Below are 12,481 nucleotides of genomic sequence, written 5' to 3'. Positions count from 1 at the left end.
GGGCCGGGCCGGGCGAGCGGGGCGAGCGGGGCACGCGGCTCGGCTGGCGGCGCTGCCCTGGCCGTGGTGGTGCTGGCGCTAGCCTTCGGTCTGTCCGGGCGCTGGGTGATGGCATGGCTCCGTATGCGTCGTGCGCTCACACTGCACCCCGCGCCGCCCGCGCTGTCCCCCGACTCCTCCAGTCCCGCCGTGGCCCCGGAACTCTTCTGGGGCACCTACCGTCCTCACGTCTATTTCGGCATGAAGACTCGCAGCTCCAAACCACTGCTCACCGGTAACTCTGGGGCAGGCGACAGGGGAGGAGTGGGGAGGATCCGGCAGTCTTCGCAGGCTTAGAGGGACTTTATCTGTTGACTTACATGGCCATTCTATTCCCCAGGACTGATGTGGGCGCAGCAGAGCGCCACCCCGGGGACCCCTCCTAAGCTCAGGCACACGTGTGAACAGGGAGACGGCGTGGGTCCCTATGGCTGGGAGTTCCACGATGGCCTCTCCTTTGGCCGGCAACATATCAGCGATGGGGCTTTAAGGCTCACTACTGAGTTCGTCAAGAGGCCTGGGGGACAGCATGGAGGGGATTGGAGCTGGAGAGTGACCGTAGTGCCTCAGGTCAGGGCATCAGGGACCTCTCTCCTCAGCACAGACTTCCCCCATCCTCCCCTTGCAGCAGCAAATGCCCTAATGAAATGGAGGTTAACAGTGGTCTGGACACCAGCCTTGCTGAGCACCTCCAACCTTTCATTTCCTTGTTTGTAAAGCAGTTATCACCTTGACACCTAACCCAAGATTAAGTGAAACAATCCATATAGCATCCTAAAACACCTGTCATATTCCCCCGGGGAGCCCTGTTCGAGGCCCTTCAGCTTGGCCCACTCCAGTGCACCCACTTACCCTCAAGCACTGACAGGTGTTTGCCACAGCTTTTCCTTGTAATCTTTGCTAAGGCTGATTCTCAAAAGAATGCTTTTCTAATGCTTTATTGTCGTTGGTCACCCAGGCCTCGGGTACTTCTTCCCTCCCTTTGGTGTCCCTGTTCTTCTATGTGGTAACTGATGGTCAGGAAGTCCTACTGCCAGAGATTGGAGCCAAAGGACAGTTGAAGTTCATCAGTGGGCACACCAGTGAACTTGGTGACTTCCGCTTTACCCTTCTGCCGCCAACCAGTCCAGGAGACACTGTCCCTAAGCATGGCAGGTATATGGGGGAAGGGTGCAGAGTGGTACAGGGGTGGTGTGGATGTTGACTTAGCCTGGCTTCTGTGACCCCCCACACACTTTCCCACCAGAGAGACTGCCAAGACCTTCCTTTCCTGAATAACCATCCCTATTTGTGTTCTTGCCTTCAAGCTACAATGTCTTCTGGTCCTCCAACCCAGGGCTGCCACTGCTCACGGATATGGTCAAGAGCCGCCTGAACAGCTGGTTTCAGCACCGGCCCCCAGGGGCCTCTCCAGAGCGCTACCTTGGTTTGCTTGGATCTCTGAAGTGGGAGGAGAGAGGCCCTAGTGGGCAAGGCCAGTTCTTGATACAGCAAGTGACACTGAAAGTCCCTTTCTCTGTGGAGTTCATATTTGAGTCTGGCAGTGCCCAGGCAGGAAGAAACCAAGCCCGTGGGCCGTTGGTGGGCAGCCAGCTGACTCAGGCCCTGGAGAGCCATGCTGCAGCTTTCCAGGAGCGTTTTGAGAGGACCTTCAAGTTAAAGGAGAAGGGCCTGAGCCCCGAGGAGCGGGCTCTGGGGCAGGTTGCCCTGAGTGACCTCCTTGGTGGGATTGGCTATTTCTATGGGCAGGGTTTGGTGTTGCCAGACACTGGTATGGAAGGGTCTGAGCAGAAAGTAGACCCCACTCTATTTCCGCCCGTCCCTCTTTTCTCTGGAGTCCCTTCCCGGTCATTCTTCCCACGAGGCTTCCTTTGGGATGAAGGCTTTCACCAACTACTGGTTCAGCGATGGGATCCCCACCTCACCCGAGAGGCCCTAGGCCACTGGCTAGGGCTGCTCAATGCTGATGGCTGGATTGGGCGGGAGCAGATACTGGGGGATGAGGCCCGATCCCGGGTACCTCCAGAATTCCTAGTGCAACGTGCAGCCCATGCTAACCCTCCAACCCTGCTCTTGCCGGTATTACGGATGTTGAAAGGCAGTGACCCTGAGGACCTGGCCTTCCTCCGAAAGGCTTTCCCCCGCTTGCATGCTTGGTTCTCTTGGCTCCATCAAAGTCAGGCAGGGCCAGTGCCACTGTCCTACCGCTGGCGGGGCAGAGACCTGGCTTTGCCTACCCTACTCAATCCCAAAACGCTGCCCTCAGGCCTGGATGACTACCCCAGGGCATCACACCCTTCTACGGCAGAGCGACACCTGGACCTGCGATGCTGGGTGGCACTGGGCGCCCGGGTGCTGTCACGGCTTGCAGAGCAGCTTGGGGAGGCTGAAGCTGCTGCAGAGCTGGGCCCTCTGGCTGCCTCTCTGGAAGAACCCAGGAGCCTAGATGAGCTGCACTGGGCTCCTGAGCTGGGAGTCTTTGCTGACTTTGGGAACCACACAAAAGCAGTACAGCTCAAGTCCAGGCCTCCACAGGGGCTGGTTAGGGTGGTAGGCCGGCCTCCTCCTAAGTTGCAGTATGTGGATGCCCCCGGCTATGTCTCTCTTTTTCCCTTCCTGCTACAGCTGCTGGACCCCAGCTCGCCCCGCTTGGGGCCCCTGCTGGACATTCTAGCTGACAGCCGCCATCTCTGGAGCCCCTTTGGGTTGCGCTCCCTCTCGGCCTCCAGCCTCTTTTATAGACAGCGTAATTCTGAGCATGATCCCCCATACTGGCGGGGTGCCGTATGGCTGAACATCAACTACCTAGCTTTGGGGGCACTCCACCACTACGGGCACGTGGAGGGTCCCCACAAGGCTCAGGCCACCAAGCTCTACCATGAACTCCGTGCCAATGTCGTGAGCAATGTATGGCGGCAATACCAGGCTACGGGGTTTCTGTGGGAACAATACAGTGACCAGGACGGACGGGGCATGGGCTGCCGCCCCTTCCACGGATGGACAAGCCTTGTCTTACTGGTCATGGCTGAAGAGTACTGAAGGGACTGGGGGAGACCAGGCCACTTGTGTCGCTTGGAATATACAGAGACAAGGTCTTAGGTTTCTGGTCTCCTCAGATCTTGTAAGCCCATCTCAGGTGTCTCCTTATTGTCACCCCATACAGTTCTGGGGTGACTGTGAACTCAAGAGTCTATTTTTCTAAATAAACTGGAAAAAGAAAAAACCCTAACTAAACTCTTCCCTTTGGCAGTTTAGCCTCAGGGCTACCTGCTGTTCTCAGATAAGGTAATAAATGGTCACTGCTTTTTCCTTCAACCCCAGTGTGGTTGGGGGGCATGCAATAATTGGAGATCTACTCTACCCAAAACCACAAGCAGCTGGTTCACATCTCTTTAATGAGATTAAAGGCTCCTGTGTATGTTTTGGGAGTGAGTAAAGATAGCACAGTCCTCGGTACTGCCCTCTTCGGGGTTCCAGCCCTTTCAGGCATATTCTAGGAGGGAGAGGAGGGGAGAGGCCCACATGGAGGACCACAGTTGAAACCAGGGCTGCTCCTGGTGGCCTCCCTCCTGAAACTACTTATGGGATGTCCCCATAACTAGAAGCCAGCCCCAAGGGAGAATCTGGGGACAGTGCACAAGGGGAATGGTCCTCCAGATCTGGTTGGGTGGGACTAGCCCTCATCTCCTTGACTGGCTCACCTTCAATAGAGTCAGGACAAGGGCAGAGTTCAATACCCGAGTCACCAGTCAGGCGACGATAGCGGCAGGAAGGGGGTATGTGAACTTGGCTCAACCCTGCCCTGGGCTCACCCTCCTGATGAGGGAGGGCACTCTGGTGGGAGGAGACACCTTCCACATTTGTCCCCTCCGAGTGGGTAGAGCAGCTGGATGCAGAAGAACAGCAGGTGCATCCAGAGGAAGCAGTCAAGGGGTGGCCCGGGGCCATAGTGTAAGGAGGTGGTGGTGTGCCAGGGTGGTGAACCACGTCCTCATAGGCTGGGGGTTTGAAGGTGCTGAGAAGGCCTGCAGGAGAGAGAACAGCATGGATGACTGAAGCCAGGCTAGAAGAGTGAGCTCTCCTAGTAGGAGAAAGTGCTTTGAAAAGTGCCAGTGGAAGTGTGGGGTGGCTGAGGGTCCTGGCTTGGGAGGGGCTGCTGGTTCTGCACTCAATAGCCTCAAGTCACTCACGAAGGTCAAGCAGGGAACCAGCAGGAACAGGGCCAGCCCCATGGCATGCCCCGTGGTAAGCCAGCAGGTTGATCTCACGCTGCCGCTGCTGCTGCTGCAGCCTGAGTTTAGCTCTCCGGTGGCGGAAGGCGCAACAACAGCTAAAAAGGATGAGGACTGTCCAGAGCAGCCAGAACCCTGTGAGAGGCAAGAGCACATCTCCGATTACCAGCCTCGCCCTTCGTGCAGAGAAGGGTCCTCAGGAGCTGAATTCAGAAACCCAAGGGAGGACGGGCAGGGGACCTGAGAAGGGTCCCTTCGGAGACTCACACCAGAGTTCATAGTAGTAGGTGCAGCAGCCTGTCTCCCCGCAGCAGTGGCCGTTCTCACAGAGGTAGGGTTGGGCATTCACTCCTGGGCATAGCTCTTGAAGCTGGAGGCAAGTCGGCACTTAGAACTAAGGGAGATTTACCCAAGGCCCTGTCCACCCCACCTCCTGCACGCGCATACACTATCCCACCCATGAGCCAACATAGCTTGGGGAGATGGCAGAGGGATGCTGAGGAGTGTTTAAATATATGGAAGGCTGTCAGTATGAAAGATCTGGAATAGCCAGAAACTAGTGTAGAAGATAAAGTGTGGATACACAAGGCAGGTGATTTCAGTTCTTTATACCCAAGATTTCTCTCACCTAAGCCTGGCCCCAAGGGGTTTTTGGCAAGGTATGGTTTGGAAGAAGCAAACACCATCTGACAATGGGTAGGGATCTAAGGCCAATTCCATAGCTAAAATGCTTTCAACATCCCCCACCCCGATGGTCTGCCTCCCACAACCCCAAGATGGATTTTTCCACCCCTGGGTCTCAAACTCCCTAGGGTAGAGGAGGGGCAATGTGAGACCCAGAGCAGTGCTCCCAACCAGATGGGATTGCTGTGGATGATAAAGGATGGCATCCAGGGCGCGAGTCTGGGTCCCAGCTCGTCTCCAAATTGCTCCCTCAAGAGAAGACGGTGCCGGACTCTGTTGTGACAATAGGCACATAGAAAAACATCACAGATAACTGCTGCACGACAGAGAGCCTCCCTGGGGTCCTCACTACGCCTCTGGTAACTGGAAAGCCACTGCAGGCTTGCACTGCAGCCATGGGATGGGGTCTAAAGGCTGCAGGTAAAGTCAACTGCGTCTACGTTACAAAGTTTAGACAAAGAGTAGAATGGTCACGTTGAGGAACTTCATAGTACCTTTGGCTCCGAGAGCTCCTCCCCCACCCCGGACAGGAAGTGACAGGAAAGGGGAAAGAGAAATAAATGGCTGTCGTGATAGGCTTTTAGAGCTGCTGGGATACCTGCTGTTGCGGCGACCGGAGTGCCTCCCAGGCCTCTTCGCTGCTGTTCCTGCTGCTGGCCCGAGCCATGCCTCCACCTACAGACCCCTGAAGACCACAGCCTCTTCTACCTCCTGCTGCCCCGCCCCTACCACCTCTGCCGCCACCGCCATGGTCCCTGCCCGGCCCATCTCCGATGCTGCCACCATCACTCCGCGGCCGGAGCTCCCATCCGGGGAGAGCTCTTCCAGAGGACAAGGATTGCTCAGTCTAACCAATCAGTATCGTCCACCGACACACTGACCAATAGGAAAGGATCACAGGTTTCTCCCGCTGTCCAATCCGCAGCGGCGCCTCTGCCGCTCTCCCAGAAAACAAGAACTCGCACAGACAAAGCCGAGGGGAAGGTTCGCTCGAGAATCTGATTGACAGCAACAACAGCCAGTACGGACAACAGGGCAAGCTTTGACTTATCAGCCAATGAACGGCCGTGCAGGAGCACAAACTTGCCGCCGATTGGCTGGGTGAATCGCACAGGTTCCAAGTCAGCCGGTTTCTCACTCCAGCAATTCTATACAAGCCGAGGCACCGCACTAAATTTAATAGGGTGAGGGAGACAGAAGGAATGTGGCACGGGGGAGGCCTTAAGTGGCCAGAAGGGGGGACCCCGGGCCCTCAGGTCCACCCAGCCGTAGCTGTAGGTTGATGCGATAGCACTGCAGGCTGCAGAGAGCCTGACCTGTGCGGGAGCAGGCGTAACGACGCGGGTGGGGGCAGCCGGGGACGGAACAGCGGGGAGCGGGGCCCGACGGGGCGGGCCGCTGAACCACCGCCGCGGGTGCGGGGACGCCGGGAGGAAAGGACAGAGTGGAGCCCTGTGCCCCACTGCTGTAGCGCACCATGGGTGTAGGGGCCGGGGCAGCTGCCCGCCCTCCGCGCCTCTCGCCCCGTGCTGCCCCACGCCCTCCGCGCCCACTAGGAGCGGCAGTCTTGGTGAGACGCTCAATAGTCTGATTTTTGTGCTCCTCGGCCCGCCTTGCCGCCTGCAGCCGCCGCTTCCGTGCCCGCTCCTCACGTTTCAGTAGCATCTCTTCGGTGAGGGCAGGGGCAGGGCAGCCCCCAGCCACCGGTAGAGGCAGGATGGGGGACGGCTGACTCCGCGCCTTCTGGAGCAGGGCTCGCTGGGAAAAGAGTGAGGATGTCTGAGAACCTAATGTCAGGTCCCCAAGTCGTGGGATGAGAAAGAGGACCTGGAAGGCAGGGTCTTGGGAGTCATATCCCCCCACCCCCCAATTTTGTTTTTCGAAACGGTTTCACTATGTAGCTCTGGCTGTCCTCAAACTCATTATCAGGCCAGCCTCGAGCTCAAGAGATCCTCCTGCCTCTGCTTTCCAATGGCTGGGATTAAAGGTTTGTGCCGCCAAGTTTGTTTTGAGGAGACTGTTAATACCACTTGCTCCTCCCAGGGCTCCGGACCTTCGCTCAGCTTCAATGGAGGAAAACATCCCCCACCTGCCCCAAGTGACAGACCATCCTTGTCTGGAGTTTCGCTGGATTAGGCTCAAACCAAAAACTCAGAATTACTCTGGATTCCTTTTCTTCTCCAGTCATCTCCAAACAAGTAGCTATTTCCAAAATAGATCCAGGATTTGGTGGGGTTTTCTTCATTCTATTACTACTTCTTGTTTAAGCTATCACTCTCTCTCCTGTTCTCCACATTCCATGCCCCTCTCCCGATTGATTGATTGAGACAGAATCTCTAGATGTATTCCTGCTTGGCTCAGAATTTGTAGCCATCCTTCTGCCTTTCAAGTTCTGGGATTACAGGCATGCCCCCATCACAGCCTGCATAGCAGTTTCTCCGGAAATCACTAAGATTTGCTCCACAAAAATCGCCAAAATAATTACTGAAAATTTAAGTCAGCTTTGTCACTTGTCCACATATGACCAACTGGTGGCTAAGCCACATTTTCCTCCTGTGCCTATGTCAGCTGGCCCCTTTGCTTGAGATACTCTGCCGGTACTGGAAATGTCATCTCTTTAAAGAGGCATTCTGGGCTGGAAACACCACTCAGCAGTGAAGAGCACTGGCTACTCTTGCAGAGTTCCCAGCACCTATAGGGCAGCTCACAACTGGCTGTCAATCTACTTCCAGGAGTTCTGCTGACCTCTGGCCTCCATGGGCAGCAGCTAGAGGTCAGCAGAACTCCTGGAAGTATCTTTAAAACAAAAGCAGCCAGCGGGCCGGTGGTGGGGCACGCCTTTAATCCCAGCACTCAGGAGGCAGAGGCAATGAGTTCGAGGCCAGCCTGATCTACAAGTGCTAGTCCAGGACAGGCTCCCAAGCTACAGAGAAACCTTGTCTCGAAAAAGTAAAAAACAAACAAACAAACAAAGAGTCATTCCCTACAACTACCCTAATGCTCTGCCTTGCCACTTTCTATTTCATTATTCCTATTTTCTGTAGTTTGTAAAATTTATCAGTGAGCTGGGTGTAGTGGCACACACCTTTAATTCCAGCACTTGGGAGGCAAAGGCAAGCAGATCTCTGTGTTTCAGGACAGTTGGGTTAAACAGTGAGATCCCAATTCAAAAACGAAAATAATAATTTACTATCCCTCAGCATGCAGGAAAGGATCCACCTCTTATCTTTTCTGTTCCACTGATATTCTCCCCCTGTGTTTGCTGAGTGGATAAAGACTGAACTAACTTACCTGTCTCGCAGTAAGCAGCCGTTCATCGATCTCCTTCTTGAGGTCTCCATTGTCATCCAGCTCTCCCTTCTCCAGGGCATCTAGCCACCTCTGTTCCTCCTCTTCCTCCTGACCCTCCAGATCCCCTGGCAGGTCCCGAAGTGGGGAGGGGGACAGATTACTGTCTTCATCTGGGTAGTTAAGTTGGGAAATGAAAAGCAGAACATTAATTTAGCAAAATTGATCCTGGATTATTGAAAATCTCAGAACCAACCTCTTTCCTTTTGCTGGGTATAAATTAGCAACCCAGCGACCCCACCTCCAGGGTCTTCTCACCCAGCCAGGCTCGGTACTGCTCCAGAGGCACTCCTTCCATAGGTTCCTCTTCATTATCCACTACCATCAGGGGAGAAGGTGATCGTGGCCCCTCAGGGATCACAGTGAAGGTAGGAACACTGCAGAGAAGGAACACTACTCCAAAGTGAGCAAGTGGCTCTGTCCCGCTCTGGAGCCACCTGCGGTAACCTGGACCCTGAAGTCGATGTTCATTCTCTATTTTCCAGAAGGCCGGCCCACCTGATGTTGAATTTTCCCCGAGTTAAATATCTGACCTTACCTCTTGGTGCCCAGGACCTGTCCACCCAGCTTGATTTTAAGTTTAAGCTGGGGCTTGGCAGGAGCCTGTGTCTGCCCGGCCTCCTCTTCCTGATGATGCTTCTTCTTGTGTTTCTTTTTGTGCTTCTTGTGTTTTTTCTTGTGTACTCCGTGGCTGTGAGGACCTGTCAGGCTCAACTCCAGCGCTTCCCCTGAAGAAGGAGAGGCTGTCAGAGGTGTCCATCAAACAGTGGCAGGGAAGATCTTAAAAACCTAACAAGTCTACCGAACCCCAATCTTTCCACGTTATTAGGTGTTATCATAACAACAGCACCGCTTCGCTCCTTCCCACCTGTGGCGAGTTGACCTGGCTCCGCGGAGTAGGAGGACTCGTTTTCAAAGATCACCTAAGTTTGAGCCGCCTGCGCCTACCTGGCTCGGGGGCCTCCATAGCCCCAGAGGTGCTCCCGCGCCGCCACAGCTTGCTCATGGGGTCCTGCAAAGGAAGAGGACTAGAAACTGTCGGGACACAAGCCGACATGCCTTTTCCGCCCCGCGGAAGAACGGAATTCAGCAAAATAACCGGCTACTTCCGGTGCCTGGCAACCATCTTTGTGCGTGGCACGGTTTACAGCTAAAAAAATACTCCGGTAAGAAACAAGGCCCAATCCAAATAAAAGTTCCGGCATTGCTAAGTACCTACCTGGCATACCGGCCTTAAAAAGAGGATCACGAGTTCGAGGACACTTAACGCCGTCAAAACAAAAGGTCTAAGCCTCTATGAATCTGGAAACGCCACAAAGAAAGCTTTCCCATAACTTGGTCTCTCCATATTAGGTTCCAGAGCTGTTCACTCTCCCTTTCTCTGTCTCCCTCTCCTCTCTCCTGCATTCTCATGGGGAAATGGGGCAAGTCCATTACAGTGTATCTATCTATACAGTCGGAAATACTAAGTTTCTCGACTAAGGACAGTTGTGGAATAATAAAATAGACACAGAATTTAAATTCCGGAGAATAGTTACATAGTAAAGAATGCATCCCTCTAAAGAAGGCAACCTTCTAATGAAACAGCTAACCGATTTTGCTACATCTCTAAGCGAATCTGATTCTGCTTGTCTGTGCAGGCACCTACATAGGCAGACACAGACATACACCTGCATATAAATTTTAAAAATAAACTGGGAGGTGGTGGCACATGCCTTTAATCCCAGCCCTTGGGAGGCAGAGGCAGGTGGATATCTGTGAGTTCCAGGTCTACAGAGTGAGTTCCAGAACAGCTAGAGCTGTTACACAGAGAAACCCTGTCTCGAAAAAAAAAATGTTTTTTTAAAAAAATGTGGCTGGAGCTGGAGAGATGACTCATCAGCTAAGATCACTTGCTCTGTTTCAGAGGATCCTGGTTTTGTTCCTAGTATCCATACAGCTGCTCACAGTTTGATAGCAGTAACTCCAGTTTCATACTGTCTGCCTTTCTGGCCTCCTCAGGTCCTCTGCAAGCAAATCTTGCTAACAGCTGAGCCATCTCTCCAGGCCCTTGTTTCTATTTATTTGTTTACTTGCTATTGTTTGTTTGTTTGTCTTTGAGACAGGGTTTCTCTGTGTAGCCCTGACTGTCTTGGAACTCACTTCATAGACCAGGCTGGCCTCAAACTCAGATTCCCCTGCCTCTGCCTCCAGAGTACTGGGACTGTGTGTGCCACCAAATCCAGTTCCTTGGTTTTATTTTTAATAGTATCATGAGGTTGTATCTACTTAGAAAAAAAAATTGAGGAATATACAATGTGTCGCTAATGTTGATTGTCTCTAAAGGTTACAGTTAAGGATCTTTTACTGTCTAGATTTAAACTTGCTCTGTAGACCAGACTGGCCATGAACTCAGAGACTGGCCTGTCTCTCTACCTCCTGAGTGCTGGGGTTAAAGGTATGTGCCACCAATACCTGGCGTTGCGATAAGCTTTCTTATGGTCCATGCATACATTTGAAACTAGGAAGAAGACAACACCTATGTATATGTACTTCATATCTGAACAGAGTATGTGAGCAAGGTACTAGCAGTGAATAGGAGGGGGAGAATTTATTCAAAAGTGTTGAAGAGCCAATTCATAGTTGTATGTGAGAATTCAGCAAGAGAGCAATGTGATAGAATTATTAGATGAAAATGGACTTTGGAGTCAGAGATGCCGACTATCAAATGCAAGTTCTACCATTTATTTGCCAGACATCTTGGGCTCAAGGTTGTTTAAGTTCTTTGAACCCTCTGGTTACAAGTTTGTAAGATAAGATAAAGTAAAACCTACTTCACTGAGCTTTTTCCTTCTTCAGTAGTAGGAATTAAATTTAGAGTCTTGTGCATGGTGAGAAAGTGTTCTACTGCTGAGTGCTTCATAGGGCTCTTCCAAGCTATAAAACAAACCAAGAACACAAATATTTTATGTAGAATTGACCACAATAAAAGGTAATAAATGTAGGGCTGGATATGTAACTCAGGTGGACGAGTACTTGCCTGACATGCACAGAGCCTTGGACATTCCCAGCACAGGATAAAATTGTGGTGATCCACAAATGCAAGCCCAGTGCGTGGAGTCAGAAGCTGGAGGAGCAGGAATTCACCAAGGTCATTCTCAGCAAGTTTGAGGCCAGCCTGGGATACAGAAGACCCTATCATTAAAAAATAAAGAATATTAGTATCAACAATAAATGGATTTGTAACCCAAGTGTTTGGAGAAAAGGTGGTCTTTTCTTTTAATTCTTTTCTCCCCTTCCTTTTCTTTCTTTCATATCTCTCTCTTTCTTCCTTCCTTCCTTTCTTTTTTTTTTTTTTGTTTCTATGTGGTTTTGGAGCCTGTCCTGGAACTAGCTCTTGTAGACCAGGCTGGTCTCAAACTCACAGAGATCCACCTGCCTCTGCCTCCCAAGAGCCATCACCTCCCGGCTCTTCCTTTCTTCCTTCCTTCCTTTCTTTCTTTCTTTCTTTCTTTCTTTCTTTCTTTTAAATAGGGTCTCACTATGTAGACTTGCTTCTTTAGTGCTGGGATTAAGGGTTTGCACCACCACACCTGGTTTTAGTTATATGTGTTTTTAGACAGGTTCCAAACTGGTGTTGAACTTGCAGTATAGCTGAAGATGACCTCGGAGTCCGGATTCCCTTGCCTCTGCTGGTGCTGCAATCACAGAGGTGCACCATCACACCCGGTTTCCTGGAGGAAGCCTGGTACTCCTTGTGCACTAGACAAGCACTCTAGCAACATTCCCAGCCCAGTTTTCATTTTGTTTTTAGTTTACTGGGTGCACTAGCAGTAGTGGGCTGGGTAGTAGTAGCAAGAACAACGTTTGTGTCATGTGGTCGTGACACGTGCTTTTAATCCCAGTACTTGGAAGGCAGAGACAAGTGAATCTCCAAGTTCCAGGACAGCCAGGATTACATAGGGAAAAACCGAGGAAAAAAAAAAAAAGAGTAACCCCTGCATTTTGGAAGACTAACTCAGGGAGGCCTTTCTCGAACATATTGGGATGTATAACACATGGCTGTTCCATAGGAAGGTGCTGTTATTTCTTTTTTTTTAAATCATTTATTTATTTATTATGCATACAATATTCTGTCTGTGTATATGTCTGCAGGCCAGAAGAGGGCACCAGACCTCATTACAGATGGTTGTGAGCCA

The 12,481-nt window shown here is 52.0% G+C and overlaps 3 protein-coding genes across 5 annotated transcripts in view; 1 reads left to right on the top strand and 2 right to left on the bottom strand.

Annotated features, from left to right (window-relative positions):
• Positions 1–3,268, top strand: part of Mogs (mannosyl-oligosaccharide glucosidase) — a 3,508-nt gene extending 240 nt beyond the window's left edge. Inside the window, exons 2-5 of the mRNA XM_026788000.1 lie at positions 1–274; positions 380–609; positions 998–1,194; positions 1,347–3,268. The exon at positions 1–274 is cut by the window's left edge and continues 10 nt beyond it. Coding sequence (XP_026643801.1) covers positions 1–274; positions 380–609; positions 998–1,194; positions 1,347–3,078 — 2,433 coding nt within the window. The 3' untranslated portion in view covers positions 3,079–3,268. The remainder of the gene's footprint in view (positions 275–379; positions 610–997; positions 1,195–1,346) is intronic.
• Positions 3,269–3,419: 151 nt separating this feature from the next.
• Positions 3,420–5,818, bottom strand: Wbp1 (WW domain binding protein 1). 2 transcript variants are annotated; one of them, XM_005364677.3, is made up of 5 exons: positions 5,554–5,772; positions 5,127–5,228; positions 4,539–4,641; positions 4,230–4,406; positions 3,420–4,064 (listed from the first exon to the last, which is right to left on the bottom strand). In XM_005364677.3, exons 1-5 carry the CDS (start codon positions 5,620–5,622, stop codon positions 3,619–3,621), a joined length of 897 nt encoding a protein of 298 aa, XP_005364734.1. In that variant the 5' UTR covers positions 5,623–5,772; the 3' UTR covers positions 3,420–3,618. The 2 variants fall into 2 exon arrangements, with proteins under 2 accessions (XP_005364734.1, XP_005364735.1); XM_005364678.3 differs by lacking the exon at positions 5,127–5,228 and having other exon boundaries at positions 5,554–5,818.
• Positions 5,819–6,164: 346 nt separating this feature from the next.
• Ino80b (INO80 complex subunit B) lies at positions 6,165–11,168 on the bottom strand. Of its 2 annotated transcripts, XM_026787999.1 has the most exons (6): positions 11,117–11,168; positions 9,252–9,315; positions 8,842–9,031; positions 8,562–8,680; positions 8,247–8,416; positions 6,165–6,713 (listed from the first exon to the last, which is right to left on the bottom strand). In XM_026787999.1, the coding sequence occupies exons 2-6, from the start codon at positions 9,307–9,309 to the stop codon at positions 6,177–6,179; spliced, it is 1,074 nt and encodes a 357-aa protein (XP_026643800.1). In that variant the 5' UTR covers positions 9,310–9,315; positions 11,117–11,168; the 3' UTR covers positions 6,165–6,176. The 2 variants fall into 2 exon arrangements, with proteins under 2 accessions (XP_026643800.1, XP_005364733.1); XM_005364676.2 differs by lacking the exon at positions 11,117–11,168 and having other exon boundaries at positions 9,252–9,391.
• Between the last annotated feature and the right edge of the window lie 1,313 nt (positions 11,169–12,481).

Source organism: Microtus ochrogaster (assembly GCF_000317375.1).
Source record: "Microtus ochrogaster isolate Prairie Vole_2 chromosome 14 unlocalized genomic scaffold, MicOch1.0 chr14_random_3, whole genome shotgun sequence".
NCBI lineage: Eukaryota > Metazoa > Chordata > Mammalia > Rodentia > Cricetidae > Microtus > Microtus ochrogaster.
The sequence above is the reverse complement of the archived record's forward strand: the minus strand, read 5'-3'. Positions and strand labels throughout refer to the sequence as shown.